Source organism: Amphiura filiformis, chromosome 15 (genome assembly GCF_039555335.1).
Source record: "Amphiura filiformis chromosome 15, Afil_fr2py, whole genome shotgun sequence".
Classification (NCBI taxonomy): Eukaryota; Metazoa; Echinodermata; class Ophiuroidea; order Amphilepidida; family Amphiuridae; genus Amphiura; species Amphiura filiformis.
The window spans coordinates 42531159-42557961 of NC_092642.1; the positions used below are offsets into that span (position 1 = coordinate 42531159).

General features: G+C 37.8%; 2 protein-coding genes and 1 pseudogene across 2 annotated transcripts in view; 2 read left to right on the forward strand and 1 right to left on the reverse strand.

Moving 5' to 3' along the window:
- Window positions 1–26803, forward strand: part of LOC140171670 (uncharacterized) — a 139410-nt gene that overhangs the window by 11455 nt on the left and 101152 nt on the right. The window lies entirely within an intron of this gene.
- Window positions 4300–10223, forward strand: LOC140171671 (uncharacterized). The gene is made up of 6 exons (XM_072194964.1): window positions 4300–4438; window positions 6100–6242; window positions 6707–6833; window positions 7253–7338; window positions 7666–7787; window positions 9495–10223. The coding sequence occupies exons 1-5, from the start codon at window positions 4408–4410 to the stop codon at window positions 7714–7716; spliced, it is 438 nt and encodes a 145-aa protein (XP_072051065.1). The 5' UTR covers window positions 4300–4407; the 3' UTR covers window positions 7717–7787; window positions 9495–10223.
- LOC140171667 (allene oxide synthase-lipoxygenase protein-like) overlaps window positions 14863–26803 on the reverse strand; it is a 76355-nt pseudogene continuing 64414 nt past the window's right edge.

Sequence of the window (26803 nt, forward strand, 5' to 3'; positions counted from 1 at the left end):
ATATCCTTCCTAAAACACAAAAGTGCGACCCTCTCCAAACATCTAAATTAGCTAAAAATTTAGGACATGTTACAAAACTATATTTTCTAGAACCTATTTAGAATAGTTAAAATGTAGCTTGTGCCGTTTTTTTGTGGCATCCTTCAGAAGTGAGCGGTCCGATACCAATGTGTTCGGTCAAAACTACATCCAATTCCCACGGGGAGGTGGCCAGCTATGCCTTGCCCTATTTTACAAAAGTGCGACTATTTCTGAACATCTAACCTAGCTGTAATTTTAGGTCATGTTAGAGAAATATATTTGCTAGAAGTTTGGAGAATAGCTAAAATATTGGCTGGTTATTTTTCACACAGTGATGTTAACTAGGCAAGTGCCCATTCTTCCAACGTACATCATTTGTAGAGGTCACGCGTCAATGGTGAGAGCACTGTGTATTGTGTATAGGAAAACGGACAGTAACTGCAGTATGCCAGACATAGAAAAAGATGAGATGCCACTAGCTAAACATGAATATATATGAGCATCCAATCAGGTACCGAGATAACAAAGATCGCGTATTCGGCATAGTTTGTTGCACGTGTTTGAATAAATAAATATTGGCATCTATACAGCGCCTTTCACGTGTATCAAAGCGCTTTACATTTATTCCGCAGTCGTTAGAGTATGCCAGCTGCCATGCAATTCCCAGGTCATGCGGCGCTCAATGGACAGTATTTATAACAACTCCCCATTTCACCCCTGGGTAGAGAGAGTCAAGTGAGGTAAAGCGTCTTGCCCCAAGTGCGCTACACGATGGCACCACCGGGGCTCGAACCGTCAACCCTCTGATTGTGAGGTAGAGCCTGTACCGCGGCGCCACCATTTAACCAATCATTGTATTGATTTATTTAAAAATGAATGAACTACAACTTATATGCGCGCTGAAGACCGACAACTGCCGAACTCTTTTATCACTTCATCCCAACCAGTTATATAATACGTTGTGCATTCTTATAGGTTTGTGAAGGTGATCAAGTCATAGTTAAAGTTGTTAATAGAATGGGCAAGGATCCGGCAGGCGGTGTAACTATACATTGGCATGGAATGTTCCAGGAAGGGACGCCATATATGGACGGTACTTTTATGGTAACACAATGTCCAATACCAATTAACGAAGCTTTCATCTACGATTTCACGGCATATCCTCACGGAACTCATTGGTACGTACTAATTCCACCGGATCAACCAAACAAAAAAATGTGCAAAAATCTGCCATAAAATACATCGATGAAGATTAAAGGTGATCAGCAGGGATAACTACTTAAAAATATTATCCTATTTCTCGTTCCGTGATATAGCTTGCAATAACGGAGTGACCGTTTTAACAAGCGTTTTTATTTTGTTATGATTATTTTAAGGTGGCATTCCCATGCTGGTTTACAATCAGGAGATGGAATTGCGGGTCCATTGATAGTTCGCCAGCCCAAAGAAGACGAACCAAATATCGAACACTACGATTTCGATAAGCCAGAGCATGTCATCTTTCTTCAAGACTGGTCTCATGAAGTGGGAGTCAATATATTTGTCCCGAACTTCTACAGCGCTGCACATATTGACAGTCGACCTGATGCCATATTGATTAACGGAAGGGGAGGCCACACTCAGCTTCGTAGCAAAATACAGCTCGGCAACAAAACGCATTGGTGTGAAGGCGTTGCTGATCCTAAAAATTGCAAAGTACCAAGATATAGCCAATTCAATGTGCAGGAAGGAAAACGATTTCGGTTCCGTTTGATCAGTGCGTCAGTTGAAAGACAATGTTCAATGCGCGTATCTATCGATGATCACAATATGACCATAATTGCAACTGATGGTGCGCCGACCAAACCCTTCCCATGCAAATCGTTTATCATCTTCAACGCCGAAAGATACGATTTTGTTTTGCATGCAAATCAGGCACCTGGTAATTACTGGCTGCGTGTAAAGGTAAGCTTAGTGATTACAACATACTCTGTTGTCTTTGCCATGTTTGTGAAAGGGGTTAGATGAAATTATGTCTATTATGATAACCTATTGCCAAAAGGAAGAAGCACGTCACATATTTTGGTTGGCCAATTTTGTTAAAATTGACTGCACATCGGTCCATGATTTCGTCCACCCCATCATTAGCCACGCCACTGTCTACTACACCGCATGATACGTTGAAACGTGTTCCTGTCTTGGATAGAATTACATTTAAAGCCATAATGTGTGATTTGCTTCACAGCGACGCCCTCAATTTTACTCAGATTTCTACTTTTTGCATAATTATAATGCCCAGTGGTGAACTACAATATCACGTAAAGACTAAGCCTGAAGTGCTTTAATAACAGTAAAATTTAACTTTTTATATTAAAACCGGGTCGACCCGGTTTTATTCAGAGTTCATCGATCGACTGCTTGCTAACATCTCCCGTGGATGTCAGCTTATGTGTACACACACGTCGAACGCGATGCTCCGTGTATTATTACATGTTACGATCGGCGAGCGTAGCACACGCATCGTAGGCGCTGGAATGAAATCGCAATTTTCTTTGTTATACCTCATTTGTTTGGCTCGAAATTAAAAGGGGATAATGTGATCAGTGAAAACAAACACTTAAATAGGAATCTATTCTTTATGCAAATCACACATCATTGCTTTAATTAACCAGTGACGTGAAAGACTAAAAGGCTCATACCTCTATATCGCGTCGTCATGAGTTTATTATACCCCCTCTCTCCCCTCAGGGGCGATATCTCATTGTCCCTCTCCCCTCTCCCCTCTCTCTCTGTCGCGCTGTGCGCATGTCTGTATCATGTCTGTCGCGCTGGACTCTCTTTCATGTCTCTCCCTTACTTCTAAATAGGGACTAGACGATCGCTGTCAATTTCTAAGTGCTAATGCTATTATTCACTACGAAGCGTCGGAATTAGAAATACCGAAAGATGAAGCCGAGTCCCCGGATGTTCCAGAAGTAAACATCGATCCATGTGAGAAAGGCAATGTGGGTGCCGAATCAGCTCTCGAATTTATCAACCAGCTCAGCTCAAATGGTAACAATTAGATCAGTAAAATACACATTAGAATTGACTCCGCCGAATTTAGAGATCTGAAAAAACAACAACTTTGATGACTTATATATAATTATGCTTAATATGCTTAATTAAACCGGATATAGGAACAGAGTTCTCGAAAATGTCAAACCTCGTTAGCAAAGTACAAATTGATGTGATTGATATTGTACTTTTTAGAGTTGGAGTACATAGCTTTGTAATATTCACAGGACAAAATTATTCTGCATGATTTCTAAAAATTGTGTGTCAATATAAACAATTAGGGTAAATTAGAAAAACAAACACATGAGGATTTTCTTTTCTTTTTCCAGCAATTGCACCCGACTGGGAAGAGACCGAACCAAAAGCAACATTTTATATTGGGATCCAGCATATAGTAACCGATAAAAACTTTGCTGTCAGAAATCTTCCAAGAATCAACAATGTGACCTTCAGGTTGCCTTCAAGACCTTTCCTTTTGCAAACTGGTCATCCTTTAGAAAGACTTGAAAGGTGCGACCTTGAAAACGATCCCATACTTGAAAGAACACGATTTATAGATTCCTGTGGAGAAGGATACTGTGGATGCTCCCATGTTCTGAATGTCAAACTGGGCACGGTAATAATTTCCATTGTTCAAGCAATTGACATGTCGAGTTATAAAATGTTGGCCTATATATATAGGGGGTCATAGGCTCTGGGTCATAGGCAATAACTTCCGGGTGGTCCAAAAATCAATCGGCTTCAAGTGCTTCCCAACAAGTTGTAAAATGTTATATAGGGGTCAAATTTCTAAAAAATGTCTCTTACGTGCCATATGAAAAGGTTTGACTACAAAAACGATTATCTTATAAATGCATCTACGCACAGTTTCCACCTCGATACACCACAGCACACAGAAATTTCCAAGCATAGCGAGTCGAAACTCTACGCAGACTGTGTTTTACCACGCGGTTCAGTACATGGCATCATAAGAGCTGTGTGAGATCTAGTGAAAATAGAAATCTGTGATTGGTTTTTGTCAAAACCTCAAGGGTTCTCTTAATCCAAGCAGAATATTTTTTATATCGAACGAAAGCTAACACTTCCCCCTAAAAACACATTTTTCATTAGGTCAACAGATAACGCAATTCAATGTTTATAGCAAGGCGAATGTGGTAAATCTGTTGAAAACGACCTGCACAAATAACGCAATGTTGACTAATGTGAGTGCAATTATTTATATTAACTTTCTTAATAGATTGTTGAGCTAGTATTTGTGAATGTGAACTCTCGTATTTGTCATCCATTGCATCTCCATGGATATAACTATCGAGTTGTTGCCGAAGGAAAACTAAAAAAGGAGATATCACCATGCAGAAAGTGAGAGATATGAACGACAAAGGTATCGTTGAATTATAATTTTATTAAAATAATTATGGTCAATTACTTGCCAATTTGATTTTCCACATCATTCAGTAAAAACAATGTCATGTTTAAAAACACAAATCATAAAATAAATAAATAATACATCTAAAAAGAAAATCAGGTCTTAATGGATGAAGTAAGAAAGAAAGGATGGGAGAAAGGATAAAATTATTACTTCATTAAATGAAATGTACTTCATTATATGATATCTGTACTACTATTGGGTTAGATCGTATTGGCCTATATATAGGGGGTTTCTACCTTGTTGTTTTTGACACTGTGGTTAAATCTGGTCTCTTGTGAGTTGGTGAAGGTTGGACATACACGCAGGTTTGTCTTGTCAGAGGGGACGTATCACAATCTTGTCTAAATAAAATGCGTAATTTTGTTAGATAATGAGTTGGAGATCTTGTCAATACTTGAAGTTGTTGCAGAATAAAACGGAAACTATTCATTTTTGGAGCTCCATGTTGTTTATATTACGTCGAATTTTACGTCAATATTTATTATAGACGGATTTTACTCTACCGCGGCCTGAGAACAAGTAAATTCAAATAATGCTGATCGTATTCAAATTCAAATTGCCATGGCGATATCTGAGTTGATAAAAGTATAATGGATCAATTACGTATGCCAATGACCCACACGAAAGTGAAAGTGAAAGTGAATTTGGCAAATTGATAGGCCAATGCAAAATTGTTTAATTTTACCCTATTTTGGCCCCAAACACAGTGTTTTTCATGCTAAAAAGGAACATGCACAGGGCAATTTATTGCTTTACTTTGTAAAATTTATAGGGGACACATCCCCGGCACATCCCACGCTGCCTCCGCCTATGCAGCGAAATAAGGGCATAATTAGCATGACACCCCTCCGGGTCTACTTATGGGCCTCGTAAATTTATACTTAAATGGATAAATAAAATCTTCCGCAATAGGCTATGCAACAAATTAAAAAATGTGCAAAGCGTCGCAAAATGTTTTGAAAAATGTGGTTATTTGTAAAGATGTCTTGTCAGATCAACAAATCTTTGTTCAGATTTGCTATGTAAATTGGTCAGCAGGTACTTACCAGGGGTCCCTAGTGGGTGAAGGGGATTTATGTGCGACCTTTCCTGATGAGAACGGCTTTTCCCGGTGGGAATTGTCGTCAATCACATCAGCAAAAAGTTAGCCAAATTTTATTATATAATATTAATAAATGATGAAGTTTAAAAGAGCACTTATTACTAGCAGATGGCCACACCCTTTCCGCTACCGGACCGTTTGGAGTTATTACTCATTGGAGTCATATTGTTACACCCAAATTGCAATGTGTGCTTAATAGTACACAATTGAATACATAATATCAATGTGCGCGGAGCGCGTCAAAAATTAACATGTGCATGCCTTGTCATACTATCACTTGTATATTGATGTTGATGATTGATGAAAATAAAATATGAATGAATGAATACATTTTACCCCGTTTTACCCTCAAATTTGTTTGATTCCCCCATTAAGGAGTGAAGTGTTTATAAACACTCCCTAAATCTCAAAAGGTTTGAAAATGGCGTTTATCGCGTTTTGCATCTGAACTCGTCAAATTAGTATCAAATACTTATAATATTATATTCAATTTCTCAATGTCTCATTGCAGGCCAAATCGTGAAGAAACATCTTTCTGATGCTATACAGAAAGACACAATGGTTGCACCAACCAACGGATACACGGTTGTTCAATTTCGCGCTGACAATCCCGGCTGGTGGTTTCTGCACTGCCATTTCGAAATACATTTGGCAGTAAGTGTTCACGTCTTCTCTTCTCCTCTCTCCTCCTCTCCTCTCCTCTCCTCTCCTCTCCTCTCCTCTCCTCTCCCTCCTCTCCTCTCTTCTCTTCTCTCTTCTCTTCTCTTCTCTTCTCTTCTCTTCTCTTCTTCTCTTCTCTTCTTCTTCTCTTCTCTTCTCTTCTCTTCTCTTCTTCTCTTCTCTTCTCTTCTCTTCTCTTCTCTTCTCTTCTCTTCTCTCTCTTCTCTTCTCTTCTCGCCTCTTCTCTTCTCGCCTCTCTCTCTTCTCGCCTCGTCTCTTCTCGCCTCGTCTCGCCTCGCTCTACTCTGCGCTGTTCCACTCTGCTTTGCTCTGCTGTTCTATTCTGTTTTTTTTTATCTCCAATCTTATTATACATGTAGAGCCAAACTAAGACATAATCCGATTCTTAATCTTCTTCATCGTATAACATGCAATATTTCTTTGTATTCCGTTGAAAGCTTGGGATGTCTCTTATAGTACATGTTGACAAACAGGACGGAGGAGAGTCTACAGCTATCCCACCAAAGCCCGAGTCTTTCCCAGAATGTGGTGATTGGCCACTTCCTAGAGCTGACGATGGCGAAGGTATAATGAAGCGACTAACTTATCACATTAGTCTCGTGATTAAGTTTTTATTTGTCATCATCATCGTTGTAATAATCCGTCATCAATCATCACAGACACATAAGAAAGAAAGAACAGTTACAGTAACCTAAAGTGTTACAATTAAACAAGACAACAAATAAACACAAATTCCAACCGGTTAACAGCCCAACTTGAAAAAAAAACCCAAGGGAATGTGCCGGCGGTGATTCGAACCCACGACCTTACGATCATTATACGGATACCCTCACCACCAGGCCACCAGCTCCCACTGATAAACGCTGGTTGAAACTGGTATTAATGTAGGCAGTAATTGAGATATACAATACACACCAACAAATATTACGCAAGTACATAAGTACGTAATTAAATGTAATTCGTTCCTGATATTTCATTTACAGCGTTTCTTTGGAGTGAAGAAAGAGTGGGCGGCGTTGAGGACATTCCTGTTGATGTTTATGAGGAAGCAAATAAAATATTAGATCAGGTACCGTAATAGTATAACATTTAAGTATGAGAAGTATACAATTAATTAATTCAATGTAAAGACACGATATTCAAGCTTGAAAAGTTACAAGTGTTCAAGTGTATTATAATAAATGTATTCATTTCAACAGATGTCAGGAATAAATGTGATAGTATACACAAATAATAACAATGCTTTTTGGTATTTATGTATTTCCATAGTTATATCATGTCAAATCAAATAAAAAAGTGTCACGCATTCGGCCAACTTTTCAGAATCAGACACTTTTGTCAAAACGATTTTATGATTAACGTTGTTCTCTTTATTTTTTATTAAACACTATTCAAGTCTAAACAACATCTTCTGGACTTGTTCAATCGTCCATCCGCCGAAACTTGACAGATTATACTACTGCTCAGTACCGAATTAGAACGGATCCATTGGCAGGATATCACTACTTTCTCTTCAAGGTGAGAAAAATGGAATAATAAAAATATGCATAGATCATAATGTATTATCATAATACAGTCACCACCATAAAGGTACCGTAAAATGGGGTAACTTTGGGCACTTTTAAGAGTTTTTAAACTATTGCTTCCAAACAAAACCAACTATATTTATAATTATCTATTTATTATGACATTAGGGTTTCCTTCTACACCTTGAAATTGAAAAAGATTTTTTAATAATTTTGCAAGGGTGCCCTAGGGGTTAAAAAATAGCCTGACCAAAGTTACCCCGCATTTGGGGAAACTTTGGTCAGAGTATTACATTCCATGAAGAAAAAAAAATAAAAAAAAATAGATTTTCGCTGTATATGGACAAGTTGTTGTTTTTTATGACATTTGACCCCTTGCAAAATTAATCAAGCACACATCCTTGCTCACAAATATCGATTTTTATTTTTTCTGAAAAAAAAAATGTAAAAAAATGCTAATTTTTGGTCAAAAATTTTCGTAAATTTGGAGGAAATTGGACATGAGCGACTATTATTGCTTCCAAATATATTTCTTAACAAATTGACATCAAATATGACTAAAAACAATATTCCTGTACGAAAATATGACCATTTATAAAATATATTTGACCGACCAAAGTTACCCCGCTGACCGAAGTTACCCCATTTTACGGTAGCAGTTCATAAATCGTGACCATCAAGATGATCATAATGCCCGGAAAGTTGTGTTCTTTAATGTGGGATATCAACGACGGCAAATGATGAAGAAATATCCAAGTTATGAAGCTAAAACCGATAGAAGGTACAGATTCGAAATACACATCATGCATGTCACGAGTGCACATGCCAACAACCTTATTCAATCATAGTGAGTGCCGCGTGCCATGGGGCTTGCTACGATAAACGTTGACGCAAAGTGAGAATTGCAACTTTGTAAACAAAATTTATAAATCATCACAATCAGATCGCACCATCTAGGCCAGTTGCAGCCGAACCTGGCGCAGACCTATCCACACTTAGATTGTTAAATCCACCAATTATCTGTGCAGCTCCCCAAATTCCATTGGGTGAAGGAAGTTTTGATAACCAAACAACTAATCACCGATTTTTTTTAAGCAGGAGGAAACCGGAGATCCCGGAGAAAACCTGCGAGAGCGAACATGGAATCGGGATAAACAAAATGCACATACAGTCCTTGGGCACGGCCGGGGCTTGAACCCGGAAACTCAGTGGTGGAGAGGAACTACCGCTGCGCCAACTCGCCCCCCTTCCATCGGTTTAGTTTCATAACTTGGCTATTTCTTCATCATTTACCGTCACTGATATCTCAAATTAAAGAAAAACTCTTTGCTACTGGTCATTACGGTTACCTTGATTTTCGAAATCGACTATCATTTTGTTAGGCATTTATCACTACGCCGTAAAGTAGACCCATACTAAGAGTGACATAGTTGACCTGTCTGGTCTATATTTTTGTGTTAAAGAAAGTAGACAATAATATAGGACTTAAATCAATAATTTGTGATGTTTCTTGCGAGATGTCAAAAGACATTCCCGAAATAAAATTGATATTAATCCGCGATGTTATAAGGCCCGCCGATTACGAGCGGATCAAACTATATTATTGTCATGATTCATTAACTGCTATCTTACTTACTATGCTGCCTCGAAGAGCTAAACATAGGTCTATTATACCAGTCTGATGATTTTTCTTCTACAGATTGATACAGGTGAAAACTGGTATATACATATACAAGTGAAAATATCGACGAACCCAGCCAAACGAGACCCCGTGCTTCAAGCTTGTCTAGGTGGTATGAACGCACAGTCACCACTGCTTCAAATTCAGGTATCCAGTACGGATAACATGTGCCGACTTCCTGTCAAACGCATAGTTTATGCTTCAGATGCAGTGAAACTCAACCAGCTTTCTGTAGTGTTGCTGCTGATAGTTTTCTCGTTCATTAAAGTGAATATTTAAGTCACGGTGGGCAAATATTTCAAAGCGTCCAGCAGATCAAAGTTTCAATGTATTTACTCGATTACCTACCACAATAATTATATCAATTAAATTTCCTCGTGTAAAATTGGTTAAAAATGCGTATTACTTGAAATTGTACAAACTCGATGCACTTGTACTGAGATGCTCATGCATCTACTGCCCCTGTGCATTAGACACATTAACATTTCATGGATTATTCTATATTTTGTACAAATTCACTCTCAACAAGTTATTAGCAAATAAACTCATCCTTGACGCTCATCAAACATATTCATTTATACGCAGACAAGAAATCTAGACTTTATTGAATGTTATTGTAAAGGTAGTAGTAATATTAGAGCAAGGTATGATGGTTTTGCCTGTTAAAGTGTTGAGATGTTATTTTTGTGTTGCTTATTGATCTAAGTAGTGTAAAAGTAGATTCCTATATTGTATTGTGTTAGCTGTTATAAGCAACGCTCTGCAGGGTCTATTGTTCTATTGTTTCCGATTAGAGCGCTGACATATTGGAAAATGTTGCCAATCAATATTCATGAGAGTGTACATTCAACGTCCAGTTTGCGAAATTGGGTGAGTTGTGTTTGGTAGGTGTGAAATACATCTGACTGGGCGTTTTAATTACGTAACGAATAAAAGCATTGACATCGTCGAATGGCTGCCCAGTGCTGTTATGTGTTTAGTTATTATATAGGCCTAATAATTATTATTAAATGTATTCATCATTCCTTTCTTTTCCTTCTCTGTACATATTCTTTCCTAGACCTACACTTTATCACTCCCTCGCTCTCATTGTCCCCTCTCACCCTCCCTCTCTCATTCCCATCATTTTCCTTATATTTCTATTTATCTACTTGTCTTTATTATATTTTTTTAATTCTCCCTTCCTCCAGCCTCTCTCATTCTCCATATCCCTCCTCCCCTCTTCCTCCTCCTCCCTCCCAAGACTTCTCACAGATGGGAATCTGCCCTCCCCAACCCCTCCCTCTTTGGGTACGCCACTATTTCTATACCAATCTCCTTCTTAAAATAAGATTAAATGGAAATTTCTTAAAAACAACCTTCATAGGCCTATACTTATACTTACATGTATACGTAGACCGATTACCATTATAGTGTAATACAGATATATGGACTGGACATGGCAGCCTTCATACATTCTAATGTGTTATCGATCACCAAGAGCATTCAATTTATTTAAATGAAACGCCTATCGTCAGGTGGGTGGTAAAGATGATGGCATCGACAGCTAAAGCCTCCTTATAGTCTTCAGACCCACACAAGCACACATTTGGGATACATGACTACAATGGTACCACTTTACACATGACTGCCCTTACACCTGACTGTAGCGTGGTCACTTATTGATACTCGCCTGTTGTGTAGAGCGTTAATATGATGCCGGATCAGTGACCAATTTAATGGCGGAACCCCTTTCTTCGAAACAATGGTACCACTTTTATGAATAGCCTGTCGCAACTTCTAATCGGCATCAAACGAACAAAAGATTATATAATCTATTGCGACTCTATTTCTATTAAAAGCTCTTTGGTTATAAGTACCGTATCATTAGACGCTCAAGTGTTTTGTGTACTATTTTGTGCATCATTGCTTCTATGACCTGATTTTTAATGTACTCTTATGTCGTTAGTGCTTTCACCTTTGTATATATTTTAGCAGAGTGAATGTATTTTTATAATGATTTTTTTAAATAATGTTAATCAATACTTGTTTACTAATACAAATTTTAAAATATTTAGATAAAATACTTTTCCTGTATATAAAAAGCGCCTTTTTGTGTGTTGCTTATTGTTTTATGTGGTGTAAAAAGTTCTACATGGAGTAGGTGTTATAAATACCGTATATTATTATTGAGTATCATAGACACTCAAAAGTTGTGTGTACTTTTATGTGCATCATTGCTTTTTGGTATTTAAAAAAATATGTATAAGTGCTTTCACTTTTGTATATATTTCCGACGAGTGAATGTATTTTTTTTATTATGAAACCTTTTTTTATAATTTTAATCAAAAACTTTTCCTTCAAATAAAAAGCATGCATCCAAAACATCGTAAAATTGACACCATTTGTCTCATCCATACCGTTATTATATTGTTTAAAAAGAACGAAAAGGATTTCACAGAACAAAGCATGAAGCCCATTGACAGTTAACCACTATAGTGCGCATTGTGTTGAATGATCTTTCTTTCGAACTTGAAGTGAATTGACGCATGTGTTATGTAATCGCTCATTTCTTCGCAATCAGTGAACAGATTCCAGTAAAATTAATGTATAGGATGCAGAATAAGATGGGCTAAACGTTGATGTTTTGATGTTTGGATTATGATGTCTATTTCTCGACTGACATCCAAATTTATTCGCTCGGTATTTTGTTCTGGGACACCCTGTATATTCAAGTGAATTTGACACAAGCAGCCTTTGGAATTAGCGCCTATTGGCACCATCTCTTCATTTATAGACTCGAATTAATGAGAAGGAAAACTAGATTTGATTTTGGTCAAAGAATGGGGAACCACTTTGATTTAAATATGACAAACGAATTTTCTAGCTTTCATTTGGTTTCAATAACATTTTGTTGGGTTTTGTTGCTACCGAGTTACAGAGTGGTAACATTTTTTGATGATAATATTGAATCTAAAGCCGTCATTTTTGAACATAATGTCACGATATATGCACATAGTGCTCTCTAAACTTTGGTCACACTCACACTATCTCTATTTTTCTAAGAAGGAAACAATGGTTTCCAACCATTTCATACCGTTTTTGGATTCGCTGGCACATGCTGTTCAATAGGCTGAGTAGTAAGGATCATCTGTACAGGGACAGCATTTACATATTCATGAGGGAGGTCAAAGGTTATGACTTCCGGGTCACAAGATTAAGATCACGGGGACACTTCCGGTTTGCATATAAATACGTTGCTGATTAGCATTTTCACGAGGTAATGAATAATAATGAGCAAGTTTGATGGCGATTTTAAAATATTTTTTCGTGTTTGAGGGCGATTTTAAAATATTTTTTCGCATTACGAAGATGATAGTGAAATAACTTTTTCGTGTTTAGAGGAAATGTGACCGTCCACGGCGAATGAGCCGTCAATTCCTCCCCCGGTCAATTTTGTTTTATTTCGTGTTTAAAAAGTAAACATCATAAACTTAAAATGGTATATCATTTGACTTCAAACGATATCCAGAAGCGGGGTTATGGTTTGTTAAACTTTGCTCCTTCAACAAAATTATAGCTTTTACGTTTTTACATGTGTCTCTTTTTCCACATTTTTGGCAATAAATATCAAACAGTCATAATTGGCGGTCATTTCAAATCACCCCCAAGTCAACGAGGTTTAAGAAAGTTCTCTCATTGTTAATTGTTGGTTATGCATACCTGTACAAAATACAATGCCTGGTAACCCACCACTTGAACAGGATTTAGCAATATAAGCAAACAAAGACCAGAGCTATTAAAAGTTCTATAGCCATCTAAGGTAGAAGCTTATTATCCACTTCAACAATAGGATTATTGATTAGTTTTGACTATCGAAATGACACGGATGTCGGGCCAGCTTAAGTTACCGATGAATATGACCTTCGTACACATTTTACACCGTAACTCAGAATACAATTTAGGGAATTTACGGCTCATTTGTGCTGCCGGGTCACAAATGTATTTTCTTGTTGCGGTGAAGTTTTATGACTATAAAAATAATAATGTCCTCACATGGAATTCATGTATAAATTCTTTATTTCCATATCACTAAATACATATAAAGGAGACTCATAATAAGCTGCTCATTCACAGAAATAAAACCAATTTAATAATAAAATAATTTTATTATTTAACATTAGCCCACTTTTGAACATATTTCGTTACCAAAACAATCGGAACATTTCTATTAAGTTACTATCACCAGTTTAGTTGACTTTAGTTACAGATTGATGTTATATTTTATCTATTCTTATGCAGCACTTTCGACTTTAGCATTATTACAATATTTGAAGTTTAATTCAGGTGCATTGTTTGAATCCTACTGAAAGATTCTCTTTATGTAAGATGATCTATCTTTCCGACTAAAATTGAGACGTTTTGAGAGTATAAATCTGCATAATATTAAACAAATTACGCTTATATTCTACTTTATAATCACAATAGGTGTGCAATTATTATGACGATAATATGTTATATTTGTTCATGTAATATCTGTGTAGTATATCTACATTTTGTTAAAATTATTTATTCTGTATGCCTATATATTTAAGGGGCGCGCATGGTCACTCTAAATTGACAATTAAATTTTTAAAAAATGGCATTAAAATCAAATGTGGCGCTTTTCTCAAAAACTGCTCCTTTTGCAGAAATCTGCAGTACTGGATTCCTTCCATCATTTTCTTTCTGAAAATGTATACTTTTACGTACTTATCATCATTATTTTTAAAGTTACAATGCAAAACCATGTCTAAAATTTCACACTTAAGAGTGACCCAGAGTGCACCCTAAGTTCTTAATTTATAGAATTTAATGGTAAAAGGTATAAATTATACACTATTTGAGGTTTTATTTTCTTTCTTCCTTCTCTCCTTCTTGAAGTTTTTCTTTATTATTTTTTCTTTCATATATTTTTTGTTTCTTTCTTTAATTCTTTTCTCTTCCTTTCTTGCTCTTCTTCTCCTTCTTTACTTTTCTTTTCCTTCTTGAATTTATTTCTTCCTTTTTGTTTCTTTAATTCTTTTCTCTTCCTTTCTTTAAAAAAAAAAAAAAAAAATTCAATCATCCTTTCGTTCTTCCATACTTTAATTCATTCATTCGTTCTTCCATACTTTTATTCATTCATTCGTTCATTATTTCATTCATTTATTTTCTTATTTCTTTATGTCATTCATTCATTGATATGAATGAATCTTTTTGGAAAACAAGAACGCCGTTTACTTTGCTCTGTTGAATTAATACACAAGTAATTCTTCACAACCACGGGTCAAATTTATAATAAACTTATAAAAAAGGTTTTTTTAAAAGTTTTTTCAAGCATCTATATGTCAGATTATTTGTGACATGCTCATATCGTGTTGCATATCAATGGACAGCTAAGTTATTTTCCTTTACAATGACACCACATTTGAAACAATCACCTTTTTCACGGCTGAGTACACGTCTTGTGAGTGTAGTTGGGTCTCAAACAGAATGTGCCAAATTTACCATTATTCTGTGCAGCAAGCTGCAACCCAATCTTCGCAATATGGGACCTAATACAATCCTCCAAGATGGCAACATCCCCCTCCCCGAGCCGGAGTATAAATCAACGATTACCTACAGAATATGGGAGTAGAGATTGAACACTTGTGGGACCAGCATGGTCGTGCTGTGCGTGCCATAGTAGCCAATGCAACCACATTGAATGGCCTGGGACAAATCCTGGTTGAAGAATGGAATGCCATCTGGAGAGCTGCATGAGGAGGAGGTGCCAGGCTGTTGTGACTGCATATGGTTTTCCATCTGCTATATGAGTTTAGTGACTAGTGTTGTGTGAGCACAGAATACTGGTCAATTTGGCACATTCTGTTTAAGACCCCACTACATTCACAAGATGTGTACTCAGCCGTAAAAAGGTGATTGTTTCAAATGTGGAATAAATTGTAAAGAGGAATAAATTAGCTGTCCATTGATATGCAACACGATATGGACATGTCACAAATAATTTGAGATATAGATGCTTGAAAAATCTTTCCAAACCTTTTGAGGAGTTTAGATTAATTAAACAACAATCTGCAAACTATCAAAATACACCAAACATTAAGATATTATACGAGTACATTTACAAATATTACCGTACACCAGCAAAGTTAAACCCTACCGCTAAACTGTCTACTGTTCTAATGTATTATTTTTATTACACATATTATATCAATTACTTCAGGGGACTCATCTGAGAATGATGAACACAGAACAAGACATAGTAGTTTGATACCTGGGAACGTCAATGTGAAAATGATATTGATGTAGGGATGGCACTTTCACAGTAAGGAACGATTTGGTGAGAGCAAAATATAAAAGGGGTTCTGAGAGAATTTACAAAAAAAAAAAAATTCAAATGAGAAATTATTCCTTAATTTTGATAGATTGACTACTCAAAGAGCCTTAACGTGCAGTAATAAATACGAGACATAACGTGAGCGCCGCGCTAATTCTTATCTGCCATTAAAAGGTGTTGTGGAATAATTAAGTTCCGGATCCAGAACCTAATTACAAAATCATGAATTTTTACAGGAAAGAAACTGAATTAAGATTTCAGAGCCGGGTTGATTAGTATAATGCTGACCATTGCGTACATGTTAAAAACTGGACTTTGACCAAAATAGAGGGCGCAATTTTTGTGAAATCTCAGCCCCTATAAGTGTGTTTGCATGCTTTTGTAACATATAAAAGTACCACCAATCGCACGTTTCCATATAGTTTGTGTTTTATGTTTTCTCCCGTGTACACACAGTGAAATTCGAACATAACGTTATGTAGGTATAGAACCTCATAATATTAATTAAATACCTCAGAACTATGTAATATTTACTAAATTATGTGAAATTTAATAAATATTGCGTAGTTCTGAGGTAAATTATACTTAATTAGTAACCTAGTTATCTCATTAATTAATGCGTCGGGCGATTTCAATTTCTTTGCATGAAAAGAAGCGTACCTAAAAGTTAGAGACTTCCCCTTGCGCACTTAAATATGAAAGCAATTGATTTGAGCCTTATTTGTTCCTGTTTGTCTTATTATCATTGTTATGCAATATCTCTCAATCTTTCCTCAGAAAAGCCCCTAATAATAAACATATACAACGTATACAACGAGGCACCACGTCATTCCCCTGATTTAAATGCTAATAGCATTGGGTATTTTTTCTGGATTGAGTACATCGTAGTTAGTATCGGTGTCCTTCTGCCTCTTCTTGATGTCCTTCTCGAAATCTTCAAGCGCACTTCTAAAGCTGTAATAATAAACAACATGTTTAAATTACTTAAACAGTATAGGGAGGGACCAATGCAAAAAAAATGGTATCAATTGAGAGTTTGGTAAAAAAAAAGCACAATCCTAATCCTAACTAGGAATAAAAATTACATATTCAATCAATTTAAGAAACTGAAAAGGGCCAAAACTATTTTGTATGTTATTATTTCTAAGCATTAAGACTTTCAAATATTCAAAACCATGCCTATGCTAGCCGCTATTAGTGTAAATCTTGCTTGTGAGGCCCTTTCAGGATAAGTTTCCATGACGTTTAATTTATAGCCATGCTATGGCTGAGCCTACTCAAATGCCCCGCCAAAAGCATGGTGGCTGTGACGGTGGTTATGAACCTCGTGTTGCATTATGTCACGTAAACAGCTTGCTCAGGAATGCGTGGAATGCGGGCTAAATACACAAGTTGTGAACTTGACATTCACAGGGGTGCTAGTAGAGGGTACATAGATTATGTCATGAAAATTACGTTTATATTTATTAACTATAAACATATATTCAAAAATCTACATGTAACCTTTTTTGGGACACCCGGTATATACACATAAGTTAAGTAGCTTTTAAGTATAAAGCAATCGACAAACAACATTCTTACGAGAGACTTAATGTCATTACCGTCAAATCTAATGTTTCTTGGTATCACTAATAATTTCACTCTTTTTTACTTTATTTTATAATAGAGGATAATATAAGACACCTTTGCAAAAACCCAGACTGACATTTTCATTAAAATTAGAGTCTTGTTACAATTCTGTGGGGCAGGCTGTTGTATATTTTGGGCTCAGAAAAATGATTGAATCGGAATTTTAACATATATTTTTAAGTAAAGGAATACGATTGTGCCACGTTTCATATTTCATATATCAAAATCAGTTTTCCAAAAAATGACGAACATTTACACTTTTCTTTCTGTTAGAGTCATATCGAGAATATTCAATATGTTAGGAAAATATTTCTTCTGATGACCTCGTGTTGACATTGGCTAAACATGCTAAATAGGCTGTAATTTCGCCAGTAAGAGTACACATGTAGGGTACAAACTTCTTGCCCGCCATTTTTATATCTATGACTTACATATAGGTTAAAAGCAAAATGCATTATGGGTAATGGTCTAGTGGAGAATTCAAAACAGAGTCCATTGAGAGCAAACTATGGTGGGATATCGTGGCTGACTAGTGTTTCAACGGCGACGAAGTTTGCCCTTTTTAAACTTGTTATTCTTCTTTTTTAACCTATTGTTGGGTCTTTAGAACTTTCATAATAACAACCAAGTATTGGATGTATTATCTTTTAGTTGTTTAACCATAATCAACGTTGGAAGCACTAGTAACCCATTTAACTTGTCAGGAGATTGTTATTATCTGGATTTTGCATTTCACCTACCTCTCAACTGCCTGTCTGCCTACATCATCAAACTGATAGTTGACTTCAAAGTCACCAAGCTTTTTTGTTTCCCTTTGACTTAGAAGACCAGTGATGTTCATTGTGCCAAGTGTTTCGGGCTTTGTAGGCAAAGCTTGCAGTATATCATCTTCATCCCTTTCACGCTGCAAAATTAGTACGTATAATTGTTACTCTTAGACACGGCGTTTGATAACTAGCATTGTAGATTAATCAATTTCGGAGTCGCAATATTATTGAGCCAAAGGGGATACAAGCCCGGGATACAAGCAACATGATTGGCATATACTTTTCTAGTCGGTCGCTTATTAGGAAAAATATATTAGCCAAAGTTAGCAATTTGTGGAATCACATTATAATCACAAGGTCAAAGTTTATACAGAAGTCAAACTTGGTTGCAACTCTGGTCATCAGGACTCCGAAATATATAGTTTGAGCTATCTACGACTTTTCGTTCCAGAGTTATGAGCAAGGTCAACAGTTGGGCACCACAGAGGTCAAAAGGTCAAAACGGAAAATGTTATCCGATTTAGATGAAAATAGTCTCAAATGTTTCGTCTTGTAATAGCAATCAAGAAAAAGTATAGTTTACACTATCTAGGACATTTAGGTAACTAAAAAACCCCAGCAAAATAGGTTACAACCAATAGGACTGATTAGGCATTGACCAGTTTCACTGGGTTACCTTGGTAACAAGAAGTTGACGAGTATGTACATATGTCAAACTATTTTTTTTTCAGAGTCATTATGATAAGAGAATAAGTTGTTATGGTTTTAATCATATATGGTTTTAATCATACACGACCCCTACATAATCGACCATCTTTGGGTTTATGCAAATTAGGCCTTCCGGGGATCTAGTAGAAATTCTTTGTATGAAAAAATATTTTTTATGTTGCAGTTAGTTTGAACACTATTGAAGTTACAATACCGGCAAAAGTAGTTGGAAAACTTGTGTAAAAGTCTCTCTCTAAGGTCACATTGCATACACGTATGCAGGTGTGGTTCTTATGAGAGTATGCCATCGAATGCGGTCAGCGGCAGCCCTGGTAGCCTCAGTGATGCTCAGGCCTGTGATAATTTTGATGTCGTCAAGCCAGCTCGCTGCAGGTCTGCCTCTCTTGCGTTTTCCTTCAACCATTCCTTGGACAACTGTTTTCTGAAGACAGTGATGTCTGGTGATGTGGCCAAAGTATGATAACTTTCTAGAAATGATATCGGCTCGCAAGGTCTTCTGAACTCCAAGCTCTTGGAGAACCCACTCATTTGTTTTCCTCGCAGTCCATGGAATCCTCAGGATTCGTCGATAGCACCACAGCTCAAAAGAATCCAGCCTCTTCCTGTCAGATAGTTTCATCGTCCAGGATTCAGATCCATATGATGCCACAGCAAATGCATTTGATTTTAGCAAACGAACCGTGAGGGATGAAGGAAGATTACGTTTCCACAGTTTGGTCAGGTTTGAGACTACACCTCGAGCTATTGCCAATCTTCGTTTTATCTCCTGGGTGCAGTCACTTTTGGTGTTAATGATGGAACCCAGAAATTCAAAGCTTTCCACCTCTTCAATGAAATCACCCTCTGAGGAAAAGTTTGCATCTGTGTCATTTCGTCCTGCGTCTACAATCATCTCTCATGATGCTCTCAGCATAGATGTTGAAAAGCTGAGGAGACAAAATGCACCTTTGTCTCACACCTCTACCAATTTGGAACCACTCTGTGTCACCTCTACTCGTCCTGACTGAAGATTCCTGATCCTGGTATAGCGTACTGATGAGCTTCACCACGTGACTGGGGAATCCCATATCCCGCATGATGTTCCAAAGGTCTTGATGGTTGACACAGTCAAATGCCCTGCTGTAGTCGATGAAACAAAGGTAGAGTGGAATGGAATGTCCTCTGCATTTTTCAATGATATTTCGCATATTGACAATTTGATCCCTGGTGCCTCTTCCTGCTCTAAACCCGGCCTGTTCGTCTGCTATCTCGGTCTCGAGCCTCTGTCTCATTCTGTTGTTGATGATCTTGAGAAGAATCTTGCTGGCGTGACTGATTAGGCTGATGGTTCGATGGTTTGAGCACTCTTTGATATTTCCTTTCTTTGGTATCGGGATAAATACTGCTCTCTTCCAGTCCTTAGGCCATTCCGCATCCCTCCAGATTTTGTCACATAGCTTCCACATGATGATCACACCTTGCTCACCAGATGCCTTCCACAGTTCACCTGGAATCTCATCACAGCCTGGTGATTTCCCATTTTTTATCTCCTTCATTGATTTACGAACTTCATCCAGTAGGGGTGGTGGTTCAGGGTCAATTTCACCTGAATCAATGATGGTGGGTTCCTCCTCTACTTTCTGTTCATAAAGCTCAGTGCAGTATTCTGCCCATCGGGTCTTGATGTCTTCGCTCTCTGTAAGCGTGGTACCATTTCTATCATTTATGACATCAGATCTTGCTGAAGTTTTTGAGTCAGTTCCTTTACCAAGGCAAACACCTTCTTGGAGTCGTTTCCTGCTTTTTCCATATCCTCACATTTCCTCTCAACAAAGTCTCGTTGATCAGCTCTGACTGCTTTTGTTACTTCTCTGTGTTGTTTCCTCCATTCTGACATATCTCCTCTTTTTCTGGCTTCCTGTCTCTTATCAGCAAGCTCTATTGTCTTCTTAGATATCCAGGGCTGCTTCTTTTTCTTCTTCTTTGTGACGTTTTCCTCTGCTGCACTTAGCACTGCTTCCTTCATTTCTTCCCACAATTCGTTTGGAGAGAGTTCTTCCTCATCCGTTCGAAGAAGCGCCTCAAATCGGTTCCCCACACTAACTGTGTATTGCTCTGGGATTTTGTCCACATCAAATCTCACTGGTGGTGTCACTCGTTTCTTTGCTTTGAGTTTCAGCTTCATCCGTACGACAAGTAGCTGGTGGTCACTGCCGCAGTCTGCTCCTGGTCTGGTTTTTACACTGAACAATGAAGAGCGCCATCTTCTTTTAAGCAAAATATAGTCAATCTGATTTTTCACATTTCCGCCAGGGCTCCTCCAAGTCCACAGTCTGCGAGGGTGCTGCTGAAAGAGGGTGTTTCCAACAATCAGGTCGTTTGCCTGACAAAACTCTTCCAAACTGTCTCCACGATCGTTTCTTTCTCCCAATCCAAACTTTTCAATTGACCTTGATTTGATGTCAGACTTGGAGCTGACCATAAAAGTTTTCCATCGCTTCATCAGATGCAGTGGATGTTGGTGCATAAACCTGGACAATTGATATGTTGAAAGGGTGACCATGCAGTCTGAGAGAGATGATTCTGTCGCTGATTGGGTTGAAGCCCAGGAAGGATCTAGCTGTATTCCTGTCCAAGATGAAACCAACTCCGAACTCCCGCTTTCCTTCATCTTTGCCTGAATATATCAATGTGTATCCGTTGTCTGTAGTAAAACGTCCTTGGTTGAGCCACCATGTTTCCGAGATGCCCAGTACACAAATGTGTTGCTCTCCCATTCTTTTTGTAACGATCTCTAGCTTCCCAGCAGTCATACCTTGAACATTCCATGGTCCTATGACTTGATGTTTTCTCAGGTTCATGCTGCTCCTTTCATGCTCAGGATTGTCGACAGTACACTCTGGGTCATTACAGCTGTGCCTAGTCGGAACAACATGCTCCTCTTCCCCAGTAGCCATTGACGCATCGTCTGGCCTGCGGGTCCCACCGTTGGATGCCGGGTTTCTACATTGATTGCGACCTCTCATATAAACTATCTTGGCCAAAAGTAAATGCAGTGGGTGGCCGGGTCCTTCTGCATTAATGGATTTGCTGAATGGCCGCCGTTGGCTCTCCAGATGAATCTTTTATTTCGTTTCAACCGGGTGTTCAGCCACCCTCCTCACCAGTATCCAAAGGAAACTGGTGGGGTGAGCCGGTTCAGTCGCCGACAGCTCGACCCTGAGCAGGTTGTACTGAGCAGGTTGTACTGGATACAGGTTTCCAGTAGCAGGTTTCCAGACCTGACCTGACAAAATGGAGCACCCATTGGGGAAAAACACCCATGGGAAACCCAGCACCAAAAGGTGCTGGTAAGGGTAACTTTCAGCTCCTCGGCAGTGCTCGGCACTCCCTCCCCTGTGTAAAAGTAGGACTGTTTAAACCTTACTCCGTTACACTTGACATACTAAAAGTTCGCTTTCGTTGTTGTGAAGTCTGAATCGTGTCCAACTACTAAAAAATTTACTGCACGCGTCAATAAAAAGTCCCAACTCACGCTCGCAAAATTCACATACGCGTTCGCCAGTCACGCATTACGCAACACACTGCGCCCAACTGCGTGCACACAATTCTATTCCAATACACGGTGTTATGTATATAATTTAGTCCGCCTTATAATAGCCGAACAAACTTAACAACCCTCTCCCTGCCCTACCAATCAATGTTGAATGTCTTTAGGGGTACATGACCAAATTAAAAATTACAATATTAATCGGGAGAATGGGGTATATTTAGTATATTTGAAGTAGTACCTTTGTTAACTTAAAGTGTTCCAACAATTTTGACAGGGATTGTAGATTACGGGGACCTACCTTATCCCTCGGTGGATCTCCATGCAGAATTGCAGGGTAGTACAAGGGAAACCCATATTCTTCATACTGAAGAAAATTTACAGCAGCATGCTGCACGCTGCATGTGTAGATCACTGCCGTGACAGTCTTGATGAGGACTTTTTTTTTGAAAAGTGGCCAATTTTCTTGGACGAATCGTTGTTGTCTTGTTTGGATGGGACACCCTAGAAGAAATAAAACACACCAAAATTTGAAAAAATTCACAAAAGGTCTGCGCAATCTACGTTTTCTTCCGCGCAAATCACGTGTCCTTAAATCAAATCATGAGAAAAACGCATTAAAAAGAAGCTGTTTTTCTCTCCCTCTTCCCTCTCCATAGGCGGCGGAAACAGGGGTGGGTCCCCCTAATTGGTTCAAATTGGTAATGTGAACCTGTAGCACGTTCTGTGTACGTCTAAATTAAAAAAAACCATCTCCCTCATTGACAATCAGTATTTCGAAGCATAAAGTTACCCGCAGTCCACAACCACCTTCATCGATTTTCTTGTGCAACTTCTCAGCCCAAGCCTGGATCTCGTAATCTTCTTCAACAGATGCATCATCTGTAATGAGTTTGATAAAGAAATAGGAGATATCAAAACATTCGTGATTCACCCGACCGACAACATTTTCACCAAACTTGTCTTCATTTCAAGCATGGAAGTAAGAGACTTACTTCCATGTTTCAAGTAATATAGGCAAGAATTACGTAAGCATGAGGGAAATAAGTATCCTTCACGGCCATTCATATGCAAGCATTCGACCTTTATGTAAATAAACCATCTAAACCCTCATATCTGTTACTTGGAGAACAGAAGAAGTAATGGTAATATAGGTTTGAAGCCCATGGGAATGTGCACGTGTCGTTATACCAATGAATCTCAATTTATCCTTTGACTAGCAGTATACTGCCGACAGAGAGAAGGGGTAAGCTTAAGCGATAGTGTTACCTCAGGGTCTAAGGGGCGGGTAAAAAATCAAAGAAAGGGCCTGTGAGACTTTAGTAAAGAAAAAGAACGCATGTGCACATCTCTGTGCCATTTTGTGCCTCGTACAAATAGGGGCCCAATCGATGAGCCTGGAGAAGTACGCTTAGTTTCAGAAGTATAATTTGGATTTTACCTTTGTAATGATGATCTACAATAGCTGTCACATACGTCTCAATGATTTTGTGCAATTTCAGCGCGTCATCGCGAAATGTGTATCCAGGCAGGTGTTCTACCACTCGATTCTTGATGTCCGCTTCTAAGAAACCGTCCACATCTAACCGCCATGGTTCAACTTTATCCGTTCCTTGGTAACGACGCCGAATTATTTCCAGCATTCCCTGGACTCCAATTGTCATCTTGGTATCAACCCATCCATCTTTGTTGAGGAGCAAATCCCAGGCAATTCTGAAATGGTATAATTTCATTGATTCATTGAATAAGACTTTATAACCAGAATTTTCACAATAAAATGGAATGGAACTGAAAATAAAAACACATAAATATGATAAAAAAAAAACCTCAAAGGCTTGATAGTATGTATCTAGAAAGGTCTACTTTCTAAAATCATTCAGATTTTGAAAATTTTGAACAGCTCGCAAATTGTTCTTTTAGTGAAAAAAAAGAAAGAATAGTTGGTATTGTTTTGGATGTTTGGTTACATAAGTAATACCCCAATAAAGGTACACAGGATTCAAAACGGGAGAATATTCAATATTGGACCCCTGTGGAGCCACAAATTTTACCTTTGACCTGTTTGTCTATCATTCAAGAACTGTACATCGGAGATAGGTTAAACTATAAACCCACCTGTACAGAATTGCTTTCCTTGTTTAACTTATGTCATATTTTTTCCACATTATTTATTTTGCAATGTAATGAGTACTCTTTGTTTGTTGCTTTGTCTGAATCCTTATAATGCAAGAAATACATATGGTTGTTACTCAGATTTGAACAACATTGAATGTCAATCCCGCATAAGCGGTTTTATGCTATCTCTGCTATCATCCATCATCATCATCATCATCATCATCATCATCATCATCATCATCATCATCATCTTTGCTATATCATGACTAATGTCTATGGTACGTAACACTGGATTTAAGAAACACTTACTTGTTGATGTTGAGCATGTAGAGAAAATGCGGAGCCATCAGACGGAATATGGGATGCGACAATGACACTGTCAGACGTAAAGCAAGGTACATGGTTTCCATGACGAGATGGGTGAAGGCTAGATGTGAATTGGATTGATGGTACGAAGCATCGGCATTATTGAACCACATTTGGGCCAATAACCAGGTGTATTTGCATTTATCACTGGGAAGAAAAACCTGAAAAGCATATTAGCTTTACTAATAATATTTTGGAGGTTGAACTTTGAAATAATGTGTTCTTGGGGCGCCCGCAACGGAGGGGGCACCTTATTGGCATGACTTTGTGAAAAGCTTCTAATTTCACTCTTGCAAGATTTACTTAGCAATTGCTAAAAATATGCCCAGCTTAAAAATAAAACCACAATTTGCGTATATTCTTTGTTTAAAATACAAAATTAATGAACGTATAAAAACACCAAATAAACCGTGACATATGTATGTCTTAAACCAGTTTACAGCCTCTTAGAACCCGATAGACGTTGACCAACACTATGGACCACAATAGCCTAATCTCAATGGCATAGTCCAATAACCTCAAATAAACAATCATAGTGCAAAATTTGACCTAAGTTGCAGAGTATGAGTTTTTGTACTCAAAGTTTTAAAGTCATTCAATGAATGTACAAATGTATTGGGGTTAAAGTACCGTGTGCTGATAGATGCGCATGTTGTGGATCCCAGAGCAAGTTGACCATAAGGAAAAAAATATGTTTGCCTGCCCTCAACCGACCGACCCTAATTTTGAAAATCAGAAAAAAGTTTTTTTTTTTCTATTTACTGTACATAAGAATACCGACCCTATCCTGTATTTTTTTTCAAATTGTTGCATTCTGAAGATGTAAAAAAATATATTTTAGAACTTGTGTTCAACATTTCAGTTGTTTTGTAATGTAAGTTGATGCATTTTGACACCAAAATTGTCTGATTTTTCATATATTGAGCAAACAAACAGTAGAGTTTGCTAGTAATAAAAAAAAAAAAAAAAAAAAAGAAATCTCGACCGACCGACCCAATTTTGAAAATTCATTTGAGGGTAAGCAAACAATTTTTTTTATTGGCCTAATATCAATAACGAGGTCGTAAAACGCCTCTTAAACCGATGGCCTTTGTTTGTTAATTACATGATAAAATCCATATATTCAATGTTATTTTACCGTAAAGTCCTATGGTGGAGGTCTTTTTTTTGTTGTGTAGTCCTACAAAGGTGGGGTGACTTAAAAGTAACCTGCTGGTAGAACCTGCTGGTAGACATGTATTACCGTACAGTCCTATGGTGTAGGGTTTTTTATTTTTTATTTTGTTGTCCTAAAAAGGTGGGGTGACATAAAGTAGTCCTACAGTCAGTATAGTCATACAGTGGGATTCTTTTACTGTGTAGTCCTACGAGCGGGAGGTGGATCAAAAGTTGTTCTACAGTCAGTCCTATGTACAGTGTAATTCTAGCACGCCGCAGTCTTACTGTGCAGCAATTTCTTACCTTTCATACTTTGCAAGGGGATTTTCCATAACCTGACCACCTTTTTCTGACCACCTTTTTTGACCACCTTTTCTGACCAGCTTTTACAGTGAGCCCTGTGATATTTGATTCTTACACCATAATAAGTGCAGGGTGATAATTTGCAAGCTTTCCAATTCAATTTATTTCATCCAAAACAGTCCTGTCATACACCTTCCCCTATCAAACACATTTCTCTTGCATTTGATCATCTTCTACTCTTCCCTAGAAAAAATCATTATAATACCAAATCTAAACACCATGGAATTCACCATATCACGTCCAAGCTCACATTGGGCGCCCCATTCCTTTTCTAAAGGAATTTTTATTACTCATTATTTGACATTTATGCTGAAATATTATAAAAATCCAT

Bases quoted from the DNA above. Each gene is read 5' to 3' on its own strand.
- LOC140171671 (XM_072194964.1), top strand. From the start codon at position 4,408: ATGCAGAAAGTGAGAGATATGAACGACAAAG. The intron at 6,243-6,706 runs GTAAGTGTTCAC...TTCCGTTGAAAG, and splicing joins ATTTCGAAATACATTTGGCA to CTTGGGATGTCTCTTATAGT. The intron at 6,834-7,252 runs GTATAATGAAGC...TTTCATTTACAG, and splicing joins TAGAGCTGACGATGGCGAAG to CGTTTCTTTGGAGTGAAGAA.